The 20,186-nt window shown below is 44.9% G+C and overlaps 2 protein-coding genes across 2 annotated transcripts; one reads left to right on the plus strand and one right to left on the minus strand.

The window, feature by feature from the left end:
* The first annotated feature begins 69 nt into the window (after positions 1-69).
* LOC125522269 (protein NRT1/ PTR FAMILY 2.3) lies at positions 70-7,288 on the plus strand. Its single transcript, XM_048687344.2, has 4 exons — positions 70-277; positions 363-580; positions 675-1,234; positions 6,399-7,288. The coding sequence occupies exons 1-4, from the start codon at positions 79-81 to the stop codon at positions 7,207-7,209; spliced, it is 1,788 nt and encodes a 595-aa protein (XP_048543301.1). The 5' UTR covers positions 70-78; the 3' UTR covers positions 7,210-7,288.
* Positions 7,289-13,519: 6,231 nt separating this feature from the next.
* On the minus strand, positions 13,520-19,477 carry LOC125523532 (protein NRT1/ PTR FAMILY 2.3). The gene is made up of 4 exons (XM_048688556.2): positions 19,228-19,477; positions 18,934-19,151; positions 18,295-18,854; positions 13,520-14,610 (listed from the first exon to the last, which is right to left on the minus strand). The coding sequence occupies exons 1-4, from the start codon at positions 19,343-19,345 to the stop codon at positions 13,797-13,799; spliced, it is 1,710 nt and encodes a 569-aa protein (XP_048544513.2). The 5' UTR covers positions 19,346-19,477; the 3' UTR covers positions 13,520-13,796.
* Between the last annotated feature and the right edge of the window lie 709 nt (positions 19,478-20,186).

Below are 20,186 nucleotides of genomic sequence, written 5' to 3' on the forward strand. Positions count from 1 at the left end.
TTGGCTCGTATCAAAAGAGATAGCTGGCCAACTCCACCGTCTACCGATCTTGCTAGATATAAGTATGACATAATAGCCATGCCACCTAGTTTCTCACTGCACATAAACACTCACTTACGCCTGCCTTCTCAGCTCAATCATTGCAGCAAGACTGCAAGAGAGACCATAGCCATGGAGGCCAAGCAGGAGGAGCCTCGGCACCTCAGCGTTGATCACGAGTCCCTCAAGGAACCCAGGAACAGGAAGGGCGGATGGATCACCTTCCCTTTCCTCGCAGGTTCGTTCGTGCATCCTGCTCATGTCTAGCCCGTGGAGCATGCTTACAGTTTGTGTCCGGCCGTGTGATCGATCGATGTTTGCAGTGGCCATACTGGGCCTCGGGGTGGCGACCGGCGGCGCGACGGCTAACATGGTGGTCTACCTGATAAAGGAGTACAACGTGCCTAGCGTCGACGCGGCGCAGATCTCCAACATCGTCTCCGGCTCCATTAGCGTCGCCCCCGTGGCCGGCGCCATCGTCGCCGACGCCTTCTTCGGCTGCTTCCCCATCGTCGCCGTCGCCATGGTCATGGCCGTCCTGGTAATAAGTCTATGATCTGCGCGCGCGCCCACATGTAAGTCAAAGCTTCTGCTCCACTGACCAGTGACCACTCCGATCCGTGTCGCGCGTGCAGTCCTTGGTCATGTTCACGCTGACGGCGAGCCTACCGGGCCTCCGGCCGGCGGCGTGCCAGCTCGGCGCCGGCCCGTGCGAGCAGGCGTCGACGGGGCAGATGGCGGCCCTCTACGCGGCCGTGTTCCTGCTCTGCCTGAGCGCGGCGGGGGCGCGGTTCAACCAGGCGACCATGGGCGCCAACCAGTTCGAGGCGGCCGCCGACCGCGACGTCTTCTTCAACTGGTACTTCATCTTCTTCTACGCGTCCTCCGTGCTCGGCGCCACCGTCATCGTCTACCTCCAGGACACGGTGTCCTGGACGCTCGGCTTCGGCGTCTCCTGCGCCGCCAGCGTCGTCGGCCTCGCGGCGCTGCTCCTCGGCGCCCGGTACTACCGGCAGCCCCCCGCCCAGGGCAGCCCGTTCACGGGGCTCGCCAGGGTGGTCGTCGCCGCCGCGAGGAAGAGGAAGGTCAGCGTCGTCGCGTCGGAGGAGTTGAAGTTTTACTACGGGCAACGTAGGGGCGACGAGGACGTCAAGTCTGGCGGCGACGATGTCGTTACCCCCAGCGACAGCTTTAGGTAAGAAAAAAGATCTCGTATGCACTTGTTTATATTGCTGCGGTTCCAAAATAATTGAAGTTCTACTATTGTCCTAAGTCAAACTACAATATGTTTGACCAAGCCTATATAAAAATAATATTATCTAAAAAATTAAATTTATATGTCCTCACGGAGGGACTATTTGCATATTATATATATATATATATATATTTGAAACTGTAGATCTTTGTGGATTTTTCTACGGGCTTGGTCAAATTTAGAAAAGTCATAGAACTTCAAATTTTTTTTTGCGGGATTACTAGTTTGGTTCCTCATGCATAAACGGACTTTATAAACGCTTAAACTTAAACCTTCTAAAATGGCAGGGAATGTGCAAGTAAATAATGATTCATTTATTTTGAGTTGATTTTCTTTTGTTAATAAGTGCTTTTGTAGTATACCCATGGTTTCGAATTTTGGTTTCAGAAATATTTCAGCTATAGCGAAATTCATTTAATTTTCAGTTATTTCCAGACAAAAAGACCAAATTTCTCACATAAATTTAATTGAATCCAATCAAATATTCCGAGTCTAAAAAAAGTTAAACAAATTAGTAATGGCTAAAATATTTTGACCGATACACAACAAATTGGTTTGTAGTACTACGTGAACTAGGTAGCTACCACGTCGACTCACAACAATTAATGTTTGTTGAATTAGTTAGGGTTCCTTTCTGTGTCTGGTCATATAACATGTGCTAAAAATCAGTTAGGTTCCTCGGTATAAATACCCTTGTACTACAAGAAAACAACGTACGAAGCTATACATGCAACACAAAAAGCCCTTTTAGCACAAGACCATACTGATCTTAACCGGTTTTCATTTTTATTTTCATTTTCATTTCTTCCTCGCAACAAATTTGTGTGTGTGTGCCTAGCTTTGTACCAAAACAGTGGACTGTATGCTAAAATTGGGTCATATGGATAGAAAATCCACACTCTTCCTTTGATCTGACCCAGGCAACTTACTCACTGTAGATCTGCCACACACAAACAAGTAATTGTGCAAAGCGGTGAGCACTATTATTCAGTTATTTGCTACCTCGGCCTTTTTGTCTCCCTTTCTTTTGTGCTCGCTTAGAATGAAGATCTCCTTTTGCTGCAATTTGTATGTTTGTAGTTTATTCCCATTCATACCCACTCACCTTAGGGCTTTCGAAAACACGAGATTACTATCTACGATATTCTAGTTTAGATTTTTTTAAAGACATTACAGATGCAAGCGCTCATATATACGCGCATACACTCATCCTATGAACGCACACATGCACACCCCACCCCCTATGAGAACCTTCGAGAGACCGAGCCGGCATATTATCTTCAGATTTTACGAAGTCACTGTAGGCGCCTCGCAGTCGACGGGAACGTCTCGTCCCATTGAACGCGCATCACCCGAAATCCTAAAATAAATCCAAGATAAATGCGAGCATCAGGACCTGAACACTGGTGGACTGGGGATACCACTGTCCACATAACCATCCAACCACAGGTTGGTTCGCTATTCTAGTTTAGATTGCACATGCGTTAAGTCTATACATAGTTAACAAAGAGAGTACTGGTCGCTGTTGGGTATGTAGGACTATGTGGCAAGGGTTGTCTTCCTGTCCATGGCAACTTAACTCCCACCTCCACACTATAATTATCATTATCGGTGATTATTGAAGCAATGACATGGACATATTACCTCATGGTTATGCGAACAAAATGGTGATTTCCTAGTTTGTGTGTGTGTGTGTGTGTGTGTGTGTGTGTGTGTAGACCAAAGAGAAATATTGGCTTTACAATTAGATAAACTTTTAGCGTCCTTATCATGGATATCTAGATTGGTGAACACATTGAAATGGTAAGTATAATTTGTCTCCATATTAATACTGCAGTTTTACTACTTCCTCCGACCTATATTAATAATTGATGATTTAGTATGATTTGTATTAAATTTATGGATGGGGGGAGTAGGTTTTGTCGGTTTATAACAGTATACATCAATGGTTGATTGCATTTTTCAAATGCCATGTCCATGTACAAATCAACTCCTTTTTGCGTATTTATTCTACTTCTTTTCAATATTCAAACCATCAGTGGCCACGCCACCTACTAGCTTTGGCTGTCCAACTTTTTGGTAGAATCAACATATAGTTAGGATCAACTATTTTACAATCAGATAAAATTTTAGCGTCCTTATCATGGATATCAAGATCGGTGAACACATTGAAATGGGAATTATAAATTATTCTCCATATTAATACTACAGGTTTACTACTTCCTTAGATCCATATTAATAACCGATAATTTAGTATGATTTGTATTGAATTAGTGACAATTAATATGGATCAGATGGAGTAGGTTTTATCGGTTTATATCAGTATACACCATTGGTTGAGTGCATTTCGCGTACCATGTCCATGTCCAAATCAACTCCTTTTTGGGTATTTATTCTACTTCTTTTTCAATAATCAAACCATCGGTGGCAATGCCACCTACTAGCTTTGGCTATCCAACTTTTTGGTAAAATCAACATATAGTTAGGATCAACTATTTAAGTATAGTAGATTAGTTTGCATGTTAGGCAAAACTACTACGTACTAGCAACTACTCCATCCGTTCCTTTATGTAATGTGTATTTGTTGTTCACAAAAAAAAATTCATAATATAAGGTGCATTTCTCCCTTTTCATCTATTTTCCGGTTTTGTCCCTCCACCATTCCCTACATGACTTCCATATAAAGTAGTACGTGATACCTAAGGAAGTTATTTAAAAAAAAATCTCTATCTGATTGCATGCACTCACAAATCTCTCTTTCCTAGCCCACTGATTGATTTTATTCCGGTGCGGTGCGATTCAGCTCTATGTTATTAGGTTATTTAGTTGTTGTTAACTACCTAATTTGTTCAGGGTATTTTTGCCTAATATTCTCCTCGATTCTGTGTCTTGGTTACCGTGCTAAAAAATACACCTTACATAAAGGAACAGAGGGAGTATATAGCTATCTATATTTTGCAAAATACTATATAGGTCCTTACAAACACACATATATACTGAAAAATAAAATTACATTCAAATCCCGAGGAGCATCGAAGACTTCTTTCTCCTACATCCACCGGCGACGCGCCACGAGTATAGCTCGATGCCATCTCTGGGCCTCCACCTTGACGGAGCAAACTTTTTTAAACCCAGAAGCTTGTAAGAGCAACATGTTAGTGTCTTGAAATTTCAGCTGAGAAAATTAGTCTCATCCACAAACTTACATACGACGCGTCTAAAAAAACTTAAATATGACAGATAAAATATATAGTTTAGTTGACTAACAAAATTTGTCACGACAAATGGTACAATGGTAGCGATTAAGTTGTGCAAAAACACAAAAGAGAATCATACTATTAAGATGGGTGGAACGACGTACAAATTGTAACGGAAACTAATGGCACTCTTGTAAACATCACCACTGCCTGGTATATGTATATGAGAAGTCATGGACGACCACTAGTAGAAAATGGAGCTTTAAAACCGGTTTATAAGGGCCTTTAGTGCCGGTTATGGAACCGGCACTAAAGCCCCCCCCCCTTTTAGTACCGGTTCGGCACGAACTGGCGCTAAAGTGCCACCACGTGGCGTGAGCTCGCGCCCTGGTATGGGGGACCTTTAGTACCGGTTGGTGTTACCAACCGGTACTAAAGGTTTTTTTTTTAAAATTTTGGAAAAGTTTTGATTTTTTTTTGATTTTTAATTTTTCTGAATTATTTGATGATTTAGTCTCTAATCACCTCTTTTAACTGCTCAAGTGTGGATCACTCATTCCAAATCATCTAACTTCCCGACCGGTCACCCATCACTCTCACTACTCCAGCCCTTAACTTTCAGGTTCTATTCTCCTTTGTTTCCGAGTCTGCACTTGTTGTTTTACTGACAATAGTAAGATGTCAATCCTATTAACCCCTCAGGAGTTTAGCTTGAGCATGAAGTCACACATTTCACCGTTTGAGTTTGAAACTATTATTCTAAAAAAACAGTAATTATTTAGTAACGCTAATATTTCTTGAATAACTTTGACCATAATTTGGCCACAGTTTGATCATAGTTTGAACATATTTGACCAAAATTTAAAAAATTGAAATAATTATTTAGTAACACTAATATTCTTGAATAATTATGTAGTAACACTAATATTTCTTGAATAAGTAGTTTCACCATAGTTTGACCACAGTTTGACCAGATTTGACCAAAATTCAAAAAACCTGAGATACTTAAAACGTAATTATTGCGTAATTATTTAGTAACACTCTATATTTCTTGAATCAGTTGTTTGACCGGTTTGACAAGATTTAACCAAAATTCAAAAAAAACATAAATTAGAGCATATCTTTTTTTCCTTTCACAATTTTGTCATTTCAAAAATTGTCCTAAACCCTAAACCCGGGACTTAAAACGTCGGAAACTCTATGCTAAACAGTAAAAACTAAGGGTTTAAACCATAAAACCTAACCCTAAACGCTGAAATCTAAACCCTAGCACTAAACGCTAAAAACGTCTAAAACGCCCAAAAACTCTATTTTCCCTTTGGAATTTTGCAATTTTAAAAAATTGTCAAAACGAAAAAATGGTTGTTTAAGCGGATCAATCTCTTTGTTCTGCAAATTTTGATATATTATATGTATTTTTCCGAATTAGGATGATTTAGTTATGATTTTTTCAAGTTTGAAAATTGCCATATAGTCCCGGTTTGTGTCTCCAACCGGTACTATAGGTCAGACACCTTTAATACCGGTTCATGGCACGAACCGGTACTAAAGGTGATCGTGGGGCCCCGGCCTGACGCCAGCCTGCCACCACCCCTTTAGTACCGGTTCGTGCCACGAACCGGTACTAAAGGTTGAACACGAACCGGCATTAATGCAAATCTGTTCGAACAGGCACTAATGGTACCATTAGTACCGGGCCAAAATCAAACCGGCACTAATATGCTTCACGTTTGACCCTTTTTCTACCAGTGGACAATGACATCTACTCCCTCCGTTCCGAATTACTTGTCGCATGTATGGATGTATCTAGATGTATTTTAGTTCTAGATATATCTATTTCTACGACGAGTAATTTGGAACGGAGGGAGTTGTAGTTAACTCCACGTTGCTCGATCGCGTGCATGCAGCTTCCTGAACCGTGCTGCGGTGATCACGGACGGCGACGTGGACGACACGAGCGGCTCGGTGCTCCGTCCATGGCGCGTGTGCACGGTGCAGCAGGTGGAGGACTTCAAGACGGTGCTGCGCATCATGCCGCTGTGGAGCGCGGCCATCGTGCTGAGCGTCGCCATCGGCGTGCAGATCAACTTCACAATCCTGCAGGCGCTTGCCATGGACCGCGCCGTTGGCCGCTTCACCGTGCCGGCGGGCTCCATGTTCGTCGGCAGCCTCATGGCCGTGGTCATCTTCCTCGGGCTTCTCGACCGGGTCCTACTCCCACTCTGGAGGCGGGTGACCGGCCACACGCCGACGCCGCTGCAGTGCGTGGGCTTGGGCCACGCGCTCACCGTGCTGAGCATGGCCACGTCCGCCATCATCGAGCGCCACCGCACCGCCACGGTGCGCGCGCACGGCGAGGAGGGCAACCCGGCGTGGGTGTCGCCGCTGTCGGCGATGTGGCTGCTCCTGCCGTTCGCCGTGGCCGGGGCGGGGGAGGCGCTGCACTTCCCGGCGCAGGTGACGCTGTACTACCAGGAGTTCCCGCCACTGCTCAAGAACACGGCCACGGGCATGATGGCCATGATCGTCGCGCTCGGGTTCTACCTCAGCACGGCCCTCATCAATGTCATCCAGCGCGCCACCACCTGGCTGCCGGACAACATGAACGCCTCCAAGCTGGAGAACCTCTACTGGCTGCTCACTGTGCTCGTAGCCGTCAACTTCGGGTACTTCCTTGCGTGCGCCAAGCTGTATACGTACCAGAACATCGGCAAGTAGCTGAAGGGCAGGAATGTGATAGCCTGGCTTAATAAAGATGATAAATTATTCATATCAATAAGGAATTTTTTCGTTTTAAGTGCCTATTCGAAAAGAACTCTCAAATTAAACATGCTTGGCTTAGAGTAATTCTACTATGGGTGAACCCGACTGGAAAGTTAGTTTCAGGTGCTCACGAGTGAGGACAAAATGTGTAGAAAAGATTAGTATTAATCTGTGGGGCCAGTCTAGATCCCGCAAGAAGTAACGACCGTCGGCGAGTGTGTCTGGGCGTCATAAGGACGCAACACACTGCTTGCTATATAATATATGCACGGGGTGTGTGCTTGCTTTGGGTGTGACGAACGATCAGTTTGGCAGGAGAGATATATGGCGATCCAAAACAGATTCGGTGACCCGTTCAAAATGTTTGTGTCCGTCATTCTTTTCTTTGATGGCTGCTATGATGGTGTTGGAGGCAGTTGACGGGCGTTGGTGTCAAGCTCAGAGATGTTCTGCTGCCTTTTTAGTTTTGTCATGTAGGTCCTTACGTGATTTGTATTTTAATTTTTATAATATGAATGAGACACGCATTACCATGCCAAACTTCGTTCTGCAGAAGGGCTTGATCCAAGCCAATATCCTCGTGGAAAAAAACTTCGTTGTCAAATGTGTGGTGTGGTGTCATATGTTGCTAATTAATAAGCTCCACTAACGATGGATGATACTGGTGGGAACGCGCGGATGACTGAATGATTGAGCAATAAGCATTGAACTAATGGCTTACATATCACCCAGATAACTTTGCCAGCAATGTGGAAAGCAGGATATATGCAGCTCACCAGCCAGAGACGTGCATGCGACCGGATGGGTATGTTAGGATATGTTCTCCACCAAGCAGATACCTCACTCAATTTTAATTTGTCAAAGCAAGAGCTTTATGTAAGAGTGGAAGACCCAAAAGGTGAATTAGAGATTTGTCTAGTGGGAGATGATAGCCTTTTGCCCCGGAGATGAAAAATTCACCATGTGATTATATTGTTGCGACATGCAAGTGCGCCACCATAGCACGTACTTCCGCCAATCCAAAATAAGTGTCGTGTTTTTACTTCAAGTGTTGGAGGTAGTACAAAAGTTGAGGGCATCCCTGCCATCTGCCTTGGCCATGCAGTTCAGACTGCAGACCGAATGTATAACCATTGATGCATAGTCGGGGCATTTGAGGATGTTCTTTGGTTTGAAGAAAATCAAGCAAACTATTCCTTTGATCTATGTTATAGGGTCTCATTGTCGACGTCCCCTAGTTTTATTTTCATCTTGCACACTACCGTTACGAGCAATAGACCCATGTATGCATGCTTCTCCATCTTCTCTTGTCATCGGATTTCTCATCGTGCTCTAAAGAAAAGGACTGGCCTATGTGGCCACACATCCTAGTCTTAGTATGGGATGTGACATCTTCTCCCTTTTATGCGTGGATGTAAGAAAACACCAATGTGAGCAAAGCATATCACAAGGATTCTTTTATTATTGAATGAAATATATTATCTTTGCATCCGCTAACTGTTTTTTCGACAGCATCTTTCCATCCACTAACTAACCCGAGTGTCGACCTTCTTTCATCGATTTCCATTCAAAGAGATATTTCAAACTACTCCCTTCGTTCCAAACTAAATGTCATGGCTTTAGTTAGTAGCTAAGTTGAGATATTTTGGCGAGTTTTTTTGTTAGTAGTGGCAACAGCCACTTGGTTGTCAGAATATAGAAACTTGGTTACCAAGATATTAAACATGGAGCCACTGTCGGGCACACCAATGTCTTGCTTATAGCAAGACATAGGGTCTTTCCTGCATTTCAAAATATATTTATGTGAATTTTTCAAAAACAATTATACAATGTAAAATGTTTTGTGTAATATAATTTTTTTATTTTGTACCATTAAAAATGTGAAGTTTGATAGAATTTTTCTCACATTTATAAAATTGTTTGTAACATTTAAAAATATATTTATACCACGTAAAACATATTTGTATAGAATTAGAAAAATAATTATCGCCATAAAAAATCTCAACAATTATTTGAAGAAATGTTGACCATGTATTCAAAAAAGGGTTCCAAACATATATTAAATAAAAATGTATATCCTTTATTTTTGAAAAATATTCAACATGTATCAACAAAAATGTTTCGCGTGTGAACTAAAAATTATATTGTGTACAGAAGAAAAGTAGATGTGGGAAAATGGAGAAAAAAAGAAAGACAAAATAGTAAAACACAAGTAATAAACAAAGAAAACTGGTGAAAACAAAGGAAAAAGGAAAAGAAAAGAAAAAACCAATGAAACCCAAGAAACACATGAACAAAACAAGTGAAAACACAAAGAAAAACAGAAAAAAACTGAGAAAACCATTGAAGAAACATAAAAAAGGGGGAAAACACTTAGAGATAGAAGCACAAAGAATGAAACCAGTGACCTCAACCAAAACCAGCGAACGAGAAAAAAAATGAAAATAGGCCGGCCCAGTAGCTCCACATGTGGGTAAAAACCTCCAACGAGATGTATGTTAGTTTCGTTATAAGCGAGATATAACATTTACGGCCACTACCGCCTTGCGTCCGAGCATATGCCGCTCGGTGGGCCTCAAAACCTTAGTTAACCACGGATTTCTCTGGACCGGGAAGATGGAGTATCTGAATGACGAGCCAGCCCCCCAACCCTGGTCTTCGCGGACTTCTTCAAGTGCAGGTTAGATCGTCCACAATCTCGCTTCCTCAAGTAGGTGTAGGAGGTCTACCAAATTAACTTGGTTAAATATTGGAGCCCCAACTCAACTTCAATCTTGGCCACCGTCGCCCATCTTCGCGAGGCCTGCAATATACAATAAACTTGTTAATCTTTGATGGATTTCTCATGATGTGACGGTTTTCAAAAATCTTAATAGAGGGCATGGTAGTCAATCTATGAAGCGGTATACATGACGAATTGTCAATCTTTAAGGGTGCACATCTGTGCCGATTTTACGCTAATTTGTAACAGATTGAAACTTTCATGGATTAACATGTATCTTGTACTGTTGGTTGGGTCGAAGACCGCCCCTAGAGGTGTTCTGAGGTGAAAATTTCATGAAGGTGGTAGGGAATGCCAGAATCCGGCAGAAGTATTGTTCTATTGGGCGGGAGACAATAACAGGCAGAAGTATCATATGGTTAGTTGGCCCGGCATCTGCAAGCCTCGGGACCAGGGAGGCCTTGGCATCATGTGCTCTAAGCGCATGAACATTGCCCTCCTTTCCCGCTGGCTCTGGCGCATCTCTCAGGGACATGGCGGTCTGTGGTTAGACATCATCCGGAACAAATACCTGCGTGGTCAATCCTTGGCCTTCTGCCAGCGGTCGGGCGGGTCTCAGTTCTGGCAGTCGGTCATCCAACTGCTTCCCGTCCTCCGCATTGGGACCTCCATATCGGTTGGTTCCGGAGCCGCGACCTTGTTCTGGTTTGACTGCTGGGCTGGGGACGCCCCCTTCGCTGCCCGCTTTCCCGACCTCTTCTCCATCGCTGTCGCCCCTACAATCTCAGTTCAGCAGGCCCTTATTGACTTAGGGCGCCTCGCGTTCCAGAGGCCATTTGGGCCTCCGAAAGTGGCCGCCTGGCATGAGCTGCTTGATTGTATTGCGCTCCATGAACCGACTGTCGATGTTGGCCCGGATGAGGTTCGGTGGCACCTTGAGCCTTCGAGACAATTCTCCACCAAGTCCCTCTATGCGGCTATCGCCCCCTCCTCCGCCCCTCCCCCCTTCAGGCGGTTTGGTCCATTCGACTGCCCCTTAAAATCCGGATCTTCATGTGGCAGTGGATCCGCGGTCGGCTTCCGTCGGGTGTTGAGGTCCGCAAGCGCAATGGCCCGGGCTCTGGCCTCTGCCCCCTCTGTGATTCCCCCGAAGACTCGAACCACATTTTCTTCTCCTGTGTGTCTGCGCAGTTCGTATGGAGCTGCTTTAGGGAGGCAATAGGTGGGAATTGGTGCCACTCCAACTTCCCCGACCTCTTTGCCGAACTACAGGCCTCCCCGCTTCCATCTCGCCATATTAGGTGGCTTGAGATTGGGGTTCTCGCGTGGACGCTTTGGACCATTCGCAATAAACTTGTGATTCAGCGCTCCCCTCTCCGACGCTCTACTGACGCCCTCTACAAATTGTCTGGTTACTTGCAGCTCTGGCGGCTGCTTAGCCGCCCTCGAGACCAGGACGCCATCTCCGCCTTCATCGCCGACCTCCGCTCGATGGCCGTCCGTCTGTCGCCGCCCCCTCCGCCGCCTCCTCCTGAGCCTGATTAGTCGTGTGTTGCTATCCAGCTCCAGCTTCGGCCTTGGCCCTGGCTGAGTTGTATTTTTATGTTGTGTTGCGTTTTTGGGCTTGTTGAGTTGTGCCCTCAGCAAAACCTCTGGACCTTATTTGTGCGTCTTGGGTGTGTGTGTTGAACTAGTCTTGTATGTGCTCCTGGCTGTTTGCTTTATTTATAAAGCGGGGCGAAAGCCTTTTTCGGTAATGCCAGAATCCGGGCTTCGCTTCGCGAAGCACATCCTTCTAAGAACTCCTAGTATGACTGGAAACAAAAGCGCTTTTAAAGTTTTACCTTCACTGGTCTACATGAATTGAAATGCACTTCTGAGGTAGACAATCAATTGTGAGGGATTGCTACACTTCAACTCCTGGCATGTTGCGGGAGGGCTATGAGCTGGTGAAGGAAATAAAGATCCTTGCTATCAAAGGTCTCACCAGGATGGGATGTGACTTTTGACTGCCTACAATGATGGATTCGTTCCTAAGGGGCTCGACTTATTACTCACTCCAGATTCAATCCATATGTCAGGTCCAAAGATGGATCTCGCGAGACCGGCCCTCGCGTCGAGCAAAGGTCTGGGCCAGTGATTTGTACTCCAAACATGATCCAGACAATAGAACCTCGCCCTCGCTGGTAGATAGGACTGAGTCTATTTGGCTAATTTTTAACTCGTTCAGTTGGGTTTTATTTCCAGTAATATCCCAACACATGTCATTACACTTGAATGATTTTGAATTCTTCATTCAAATTTGTTTCTAGTCAAAACCTGACACATGGCTTGGAGAAAAAGGCCAGACCTCTGATCAAGTCATCACATGCTTTTTAGGTTGGTTGTTACTTCACTTTGCTACTTGAAATTAGCAACAAACAAAAATATAAAAATGCATCCATGAGAGTCCATTATCCAAATTAAATAAAGAAAACAATAAGCTACTAAAATCCACCCACCCGAATTATCAGTACCCAAAATATGGAAATAAAGTGAAAAGGAGACTTACCAGTAGGGATCTGTTTCACATGATTTTAAAACCTAAACACAATGGTTTTTGTCCTGATTTACAAGTTCCAAATCTTGTATTAACAAGTCTAATGAATCTCTCTTTGCGGGTGAAGTATAATGTATCATAACTTGTTACACACAAAGAGTCTGCACTAAAAGCATTAGGAAAATTCAGTCTACATGATCTCAAAACTAAAATTCTAGTTATTTGTATCCTGATTCACATGTTCCAATACTCGTGAGAATCTAGTGTGGGTTGTTCTTAGATAAAGAGCCGACAACAAAAATGAAAGTGATATCCATTAGACACATACACAACACGCATCAACGACAAAATGGGTGATGGAAACTTCGTATGAAGTCTAAAATAATATCATTCTATTGAATTCATACTTTAGCTAATTCATTCAAAAGTCCGAACTGATGGAGAGAGGCGGGCAACATATTTCAACACCCCCTCTAGGCCTTTTTAGTCCTTAAACACGGGATTGATGTCAGGGACAAAATGGAAGGTCGAAAATTCGAATGAAGTATGAAATAAAAATCATTCTATTCAATTTATGCTCCAGCCAATTCATCCAAAAATCTAAACTGATGAAGAGAGACAGACAATATAATTCAACACTCCCCCTCATGTCTAGACATTTTTAGTCCTTATACATGGGATCGATTTAGGTTGTAGAATCTTTTATTTTTAATATTGCATTGACAGAGTCTGGAATGTGACACCTCTTGGCTCGGATCCATATTAAATTATGCTCCATCCAATTTATCCCAAAGTCCAAATTGATGGAGAGAGACGGACAATATATTTCAACATATTCGACTGAAAAATAAGAATTTTATAAATCTAATAGTGTTTCTCTAGGATGATGTATGTTTTGGCTATTAACTTTTCCATACCTTGAATGATACATCAATGCAAATTGAGTCGCGGATTAATTAAAAGAAGCTATGTGTGAGAAAAGGATTTTTTTTCTTACCAAAATATATTAACATATAAGATATTTATATTAAATCTAGCCGTGCAAAGGCACGATTTATCCAGCTTGTTGCAGAAACGACCATACAGACAATGGAGATGGTAGCATGCTTTTAGTTGGAAGCTCATCAAAATCCACACAGTAATAACATCTCTTCGCAAACCAGGCAAACCGCACAGAGTTGGAAGCTTCATATCTCTGCCAAACTGATCGTTCATCACACCCAAAGCAAGCGCACACTATGCATACATATAGATCAACGAGTGTTGAGTCCTGAGCTTGAGCTACTTGCCGATGATGTTCTGGTAGGTGTACAGCTTGGCGCACGTAAGGAAGTAGCCGAAGTTGAGGGCGACGAGCAGGGTGAGCAGCCAGTAGAGGTTCTCCAGCCGGGACGCGTTCATGTTGTCCGGCAGCCAGGTGGTGGCGCGCTGGACGATGTTGACGAGGGCGGTGCTCAGGTAGAACCCCAGCGCCACGATCATGGCCATCATGCCCGTCGCCGTGTTCTTGAGCGACGGCGGGAACTCCTGGTAGTACAGCGTCACCTGCGCCGGGAAGTGCAGCGCCTCCCCCGCCCCGGCCACCGCGAACGGCAGCACCAGCCACATGGCCGACAGCGGCGACGCCCACGCCGGGTCGCCCTCCTGGCCGTGCGCGCGCACGGTGGCGGTGCGCTCGCGCTCCACGAGGGCCGACGCGGCCATGCTCAGCACGGTCAGCGCCTGGCCCGCGCCCACCAGCTGCAGCGGCGTCGGCGTGTGGCCCGTCACCCGCCTCCAGAGCGGGAGCAGGGCCCGGTCGAGGAGGCCCAGGAAGATGACGACGGAGACGAGGGAGCCGACGATCATGGAGCCCGCCGGCACCGTGAAGGGCCCCACGGCGCGGTCCATGACGAGCGCCTGCAGGACCGTGAAGTTGATCTGCACGCCGATGGCCACGCTCAGCACGATGGCCGCGCTCCAGATAGGCAGGATGCGCAGCACTGTCTTGAAGTCCTCCACCTGCTGCACAGTGCACACGCGCCACGGCCGGAGCGCCGACCCGCTCGCGCCGTCCACGTCGCCGTCGGTGATCACCGCAGCACGGTTCAGGAAGCTGCACGCGATCTGGATCAGTTAGCGTGGAATTAAGTGGAAATCATTGTGTGGATGTCATTGTCGTGTATGATTTCTCAATTAATGCTAAGATGAGGTGCTAAGCACATTAAATAGCTAAGCAACTAAAGTCCTCGATGCAAAGGTGCTTAACTTGTTGTAGTTAAGCATCCTTCATTTAATGATTTAGCAACTTAAGTTATCCATGCATTGGTGGGCTTTTTTCATTTAAGTGTTTTTCTAGGTTCCCGCGCTTAGCATTGTTTCTTCCCAGGGTCACTACATCCATCTCTCTCCTCTTAATTACCTTGCCACATTATCTTTTTTGCCTACATGACAGACTTAGCACCTGTACAAGATGGAGCATTGGGAGGGGCCTTATATGGCCATGCATGTTTACAAGAGTGCCATCCACTAGTTGTTAAGATCTTCATTTCATCCATCTTAATTAATCACGACCATTTGTAGTTGCAGTCGTTGAGATTAGGGTGATGTCACACTTGATGCTTTCATTTCGAAATGTTATAATCATACCTCCATAACCTTGCTTTCATTATATTACTTAAGTTTGTGGGTGAGACTAATTTGTCGAGCTGAAATTTCAATTATAGTGACATTTTGGTTCTATAGAACACACGCGAGCTTAAATTATAAATTTATGATTGTTTAAACTCTTGGTCCTGACTTTTCTTTTATCACATAGAACTCGTAGCATGTATTCTGACCTCATCCAGTGCATAGATGCTTAGAGATGAGGTGCTAAGTGCACATAAGAGCTTAGCAACTACTCTATACTCTCCAATACATAGGTTATTAGCTTTCTGTTGCTAAGTTTTCTTCATTTGGTGAGTTGTAAACTGTAAACTGTGCTTTGATCTAGGTACACCGTACTTATAAACAGTAGTTATATTTGTGGGTGTACGTGAGACTAATTCGCTGAGTAGAAACTTTAGTGACAATGGCATTTTGGTTCTAGGATGTACGTGTAAGCTTAAATTATACTACCTCTATCTCAAAATAAATGTCGCGGTTTTAGTTCAAATTTGTTCATTTATTTTAGGATGGAGGGAGTAGTCTTTTAGGCTCTCTCTGGTCCTACTTTTTTATTTTATTATCTCTTTAGAACCGATACAACATATATTCTAACTGATGTGCTAGTGCATTCCTTTACTAGCTACCGCCTAGTAGCTAATACACTACTTCTCTGAACGCAATCTTGCTATCCAGGATATGGACGGGCTAAAAGTTTGATGGGCTGTAAAGTCAATATTTTTCGTGCCTGGAGAGTTCATTATAATCAAGAAAATTAAGCACTATTAATTTGTGTAGCATGGTCGTGTGATAATATGTCCATGTCTTTGTTCAATGATCACCATATGATAAGATTATTATAGCGCGAAGGTGGGAGTTAATTTGTCACAGGGACATCGAGGCAAACCCTTGCCCCACACATACCCAACACTGGACCCATTATGCTCAAAACCAAATTTGTGTAGATTTAATTGTGGATTTATGTCATGTTTTAGAAAACTCTAGATAACCACCAATAGGGACAGATGAAAAGTAGACTACAAACCTACAAATAGTGACGAGAATATTTCCATTTTCAGTTTGCATGAAGATGAGTAAGAGAGGCTAATATTGCAATAACAGTGATGTGTCTTTTTCCATGGAGGTTATAAGCTTCTCACAATATTGTGATGTTCTAACGTATGCTATTTGCTCCACAACCTCTTTAGCCCTTCCTCTAAAATTTAATCTCCTAAACTTATCCACACACCTTAACTCCCCAAATTGAAGGAATAAAAAACTAGGCGCACCTATTCCTTCCCGTGAACTTAACTCCTCAAACGAGCTTAACCCCACATGGAAGTCTCTCTCCATCTTGTTCTTCCTTCCTTTCTTCTTCTTCCTTAAGGCATGGTCTTGAGTTTACGCGGTCAATGACGACTTATGGCCAGTAGATGTGCAGGAGCTAGCTAGGACCTAAATGTACGCTCGCGAGGAAGGAGTCGAGAAATTCAGTGAAATTTGTCATACAAGAATCACAATTTGAGCACTCTTTCATTTGAATGGGTTCTTCTCCTCTATGTTCTCCTGTCGGCAAAAAGGTGTGATCTGGGATGTAATGATTCGTCAAAATTGGAGACGATGCCCGACGACCATGTTTTCACTATACGTGCTTCTCTTTGTAGGTGTTGCTCTCTAGATGATGTCATGCCAGTGGCTGGGGACATTGGGGACAAGAGAGACAGTGGTCGGGGATGGCATGGAGGAGCGCGGCGGCAGTGTTCAAGTATGATGTAGAAGACGAGAAATCAAAGAAAATCCTTGTTGGAATCTCGCCGGAGGTTGGAGTGGGTGCATGGGCGTTAGGACCATGACTAGGGAGGGCGGGTAGGAGTGCCATCATGGAATTGGTGGAGGAGAGAAAAATTGCTGGTAGAAAAAAATTTAAGGGATTAAAAGATTTTAGGGGAAGTGTTAGAGATGGTCTTATAGTACACAAAAATGAATATCTAACCTACATATAGTGTTTTCATGGGCAAAAGTATTTATATCGAGGTTCCACGGATGTTGAAAGATATGGCACCACGGGTATTTATATATGACAGAACCTATTCTCAAGTATTGTGTTGTGGGGCTGATGGGACATGGAAAGGGAGCCGCAGCTACTCCAATTGGAAATATTAATATTCTGAGTGGACGTGGTAGCTATAGCATTTTTGAGCAAAGGTGTCGGGGTTGTGTACGATCGAACAAGGTCCATGCGTGCAATCGTTGAAGATTAATTGTGCGCCATCGGTTGTGGCACAATCGTGCTAAGCAAATGGCAGGAATATATGTATGTACATGTCAGAAAAGATGGCAGGCATATATGCTAGTAGTAGCTAGATGCCCGTGAAAGGCTAAGCACGGTTGGTACACTATGATTTTAGCCATGGAGAGTATGTGCTTATGATCGTGGCCTTGCTTGTTTTATTTACTTGTATGTCAAGCTACGTAGGTGCAGCCGGGCCCTTCTGCACATACTTTTGTTACTCGAGGATGGGCCAGTACAATACAAAAGCACCTCCTAACAGAAGAAAAAAAAAGTGTCTCAAAAAAAATCAACATGAGCTGCACTATCCTCTCATTAGTTGGTCAGCCTTTTATGGTGGAATCTGCTCATCCAAATTCAAGTTCTAGAGTCTAGACTTAGCGTGCGTGTTTCCTGGATTTATTTCAGAATTTGACAGTTTTATTTTTCAGTGATTAGTGATGTGCCATCAACAATGACGCATTTGTGGGGCTTCGTCAATCTTAAGACTTTGACTTCGACAATGATAAGATTTGTTGAACATTGCTCATACAAAGTATTATGTGCGTGCATGACTTCATTGAGGTGAATGTATGCACTTCGTGAGCGTCCATTTCTATGTTTTTTGTGTAAGAAAATCATCCCGGCGAGGAAAACCCAAAATAAATTCATGCTGTTCTTTCATATTTCTCTAATTATGAGTAGATATTATTCCCTACTCCAATCATTTGCCTGGAGAAACAATATAGGTTTCCAAAACTGGCCACGATCTATTAAAATTTAATTTCTGACGTAGAGGGGTGGATTATATAATTATTACTTTTGTTGGGGAGTAGATTCCGCATATAATAAGCACATGCATGTGCATGTGAAATCTTTTCTTACCTAAAGCTGTCGCTCGGAGGAAGGACACCGTCGCCGCCGGTCTTGCCATCGTCGTCTTCCCTACGTAGCCCGTGGTAAAACTTGAGCTCCCCCGGCGCCACGACACCGACCTTCCTCTTCCTCGCGGCGGCGACGACCACCCTGGCGAGCCCCGTGAAGGGGCTGCCCTGGGCGGCGGGGTGCCGGTAGTACCGCGCGCCGAGGAGCAGCGCGGCGAGGCCGACGACGCTGGCGGCGCAGGAGACGCCGAAACCGAGCGTCCAGGACACCGTGTCCTGGACGTAGACGATGACGGTGGCACCGAGCACGGAGGACGCGTAGAGGAGGATGAAGTACCAGTTGAAGAAGACGTCGCGGTCGGCGGTCGCCTCGAACTGGTTGGCGCCCATGGTCGCCTGGTTGAACCGCGCCCCCGCCGCGCCCAGGCAGAGCAGGAACACGGCCGCGTACAGCGCCGCCATCTGCCCCGTCGACGCCTGCTCGCACGGGCCGGCGCCGGGCTGGCACGCCGCCGGCCGCAGGCCCGGAAGGCTCGCCGTCAGCGTGAACATGACCAAGGACTGCACGCGCGACACGGACTGGTCAGTGGAGCAGAAGCTTGAACTTACATGTGCGCGCGCGCGTAGATCATAGACTTACGAGGACGGACGTGGCCATGGCGACGGCGACGATGGGGTAGCAGCCGAAGAAGGCGTCGGCGACGATGGCGCCGGCGACGGGGGCGACGCTGATGGAGCCGGCGATGATGGTGGAGATCTGCGCCGCGTCGACGCTGGGCACGTGGTACTCCGTTATCAGATAGACCACCATGTTGGACATGGCGCCCGCGGTCGCCAGCCCGAGGCACAGTATGGCCACTGTAAACATCACACAAACTTGTGAACTCTCGGTTCCTCGAGGAACTCGTGATCATCAGAGAGTTGAGGCACAGACCTGCAAGGAAAGGGAAGGTGATCCATCCTCCCTTCCGGTTCTTGGTGTCCTTGAGGGACTCGTGATCACCGGAGCTGAGGCGGCGAGGCTCCTCCTGCTGCGACCCGCTGGCCTCCATGATGTCTGTCTCTCTTGCTGTTCCTTTGGCACAATGATTGAGCTAACTCGGCCAGCTGCACATACAACTGCCACAAAACAGTTATATATAAGAGCACTGGGCGTAGGTGAGCGTGTGCAGTGAGAGTGAGACACTAGCTAGCAAAGCTTATTATATAGTCACACACTCACACTCACACTATCTCTAGGAGGGCTGGTGATGGATGTTAAAACTTAGACTGGTAGACGGTGGAGTTGGCCAGCCATCTCCTATAATAAGACAAAGACAAGAAAAATCGAGAGCACGTTAAAGCTCCATGTCTGACTCGTGTGGACAATAGTCTTGTCTACCGCTACAACCAGTCAGTGACCCTGCTTTTTCAACAAGATCAACTATTGAATAGTACTAGTATATGTTAATTTGCTGGTAGCAAATAGGGGGCAAATAAAAAAACAGTCTCATTAAGTCTTGGTTGACTGAGACTTCGTTAAGTCTCAGTCAATACTATGAAGCTGTTCGATGATCCACTAGCTCCATCAAATTTGAGAATCTGCAGAGCATCTATTCTCCCACTTCGGCACTTTTAACTAGTGCTCCGCCAACTCCCGAAGCAAGAGTGTGGAGGAGGAGGGCCGAACATGCCCTATATCTGTAAGATCTTACATTAAGATCCATGCAAAAAAAACATTTTTTTCTCTCTTGCATGTTTTGTCATTTGACTGAGATTTGGTTAATAAATCTCAGTCGACTAAAACCTAGCCACACCCATAAAAGAAAAAACAAAAAAAAATTGCCGAAAAAGAAACTTGCAATAATCAAACAAGATGATTACCTTCAGACTTGACTATGCTAGCTATCTCAT

This window comes from Triticum urartu, chromosome 7A, assembly GCF_056163025.1.
Source record: "Triticum urartu cultivar PI428250 chromosome 7A, HENAU_Tu73, whole genome shotgun sequence".
Taxonomy (NCBI): domain Eukaryota; kingdom Viridiplantae; phylum Streptophyta; class Magnoliopsida; order Poales; family Poaceae; genus Triticum; species Triticum urartu.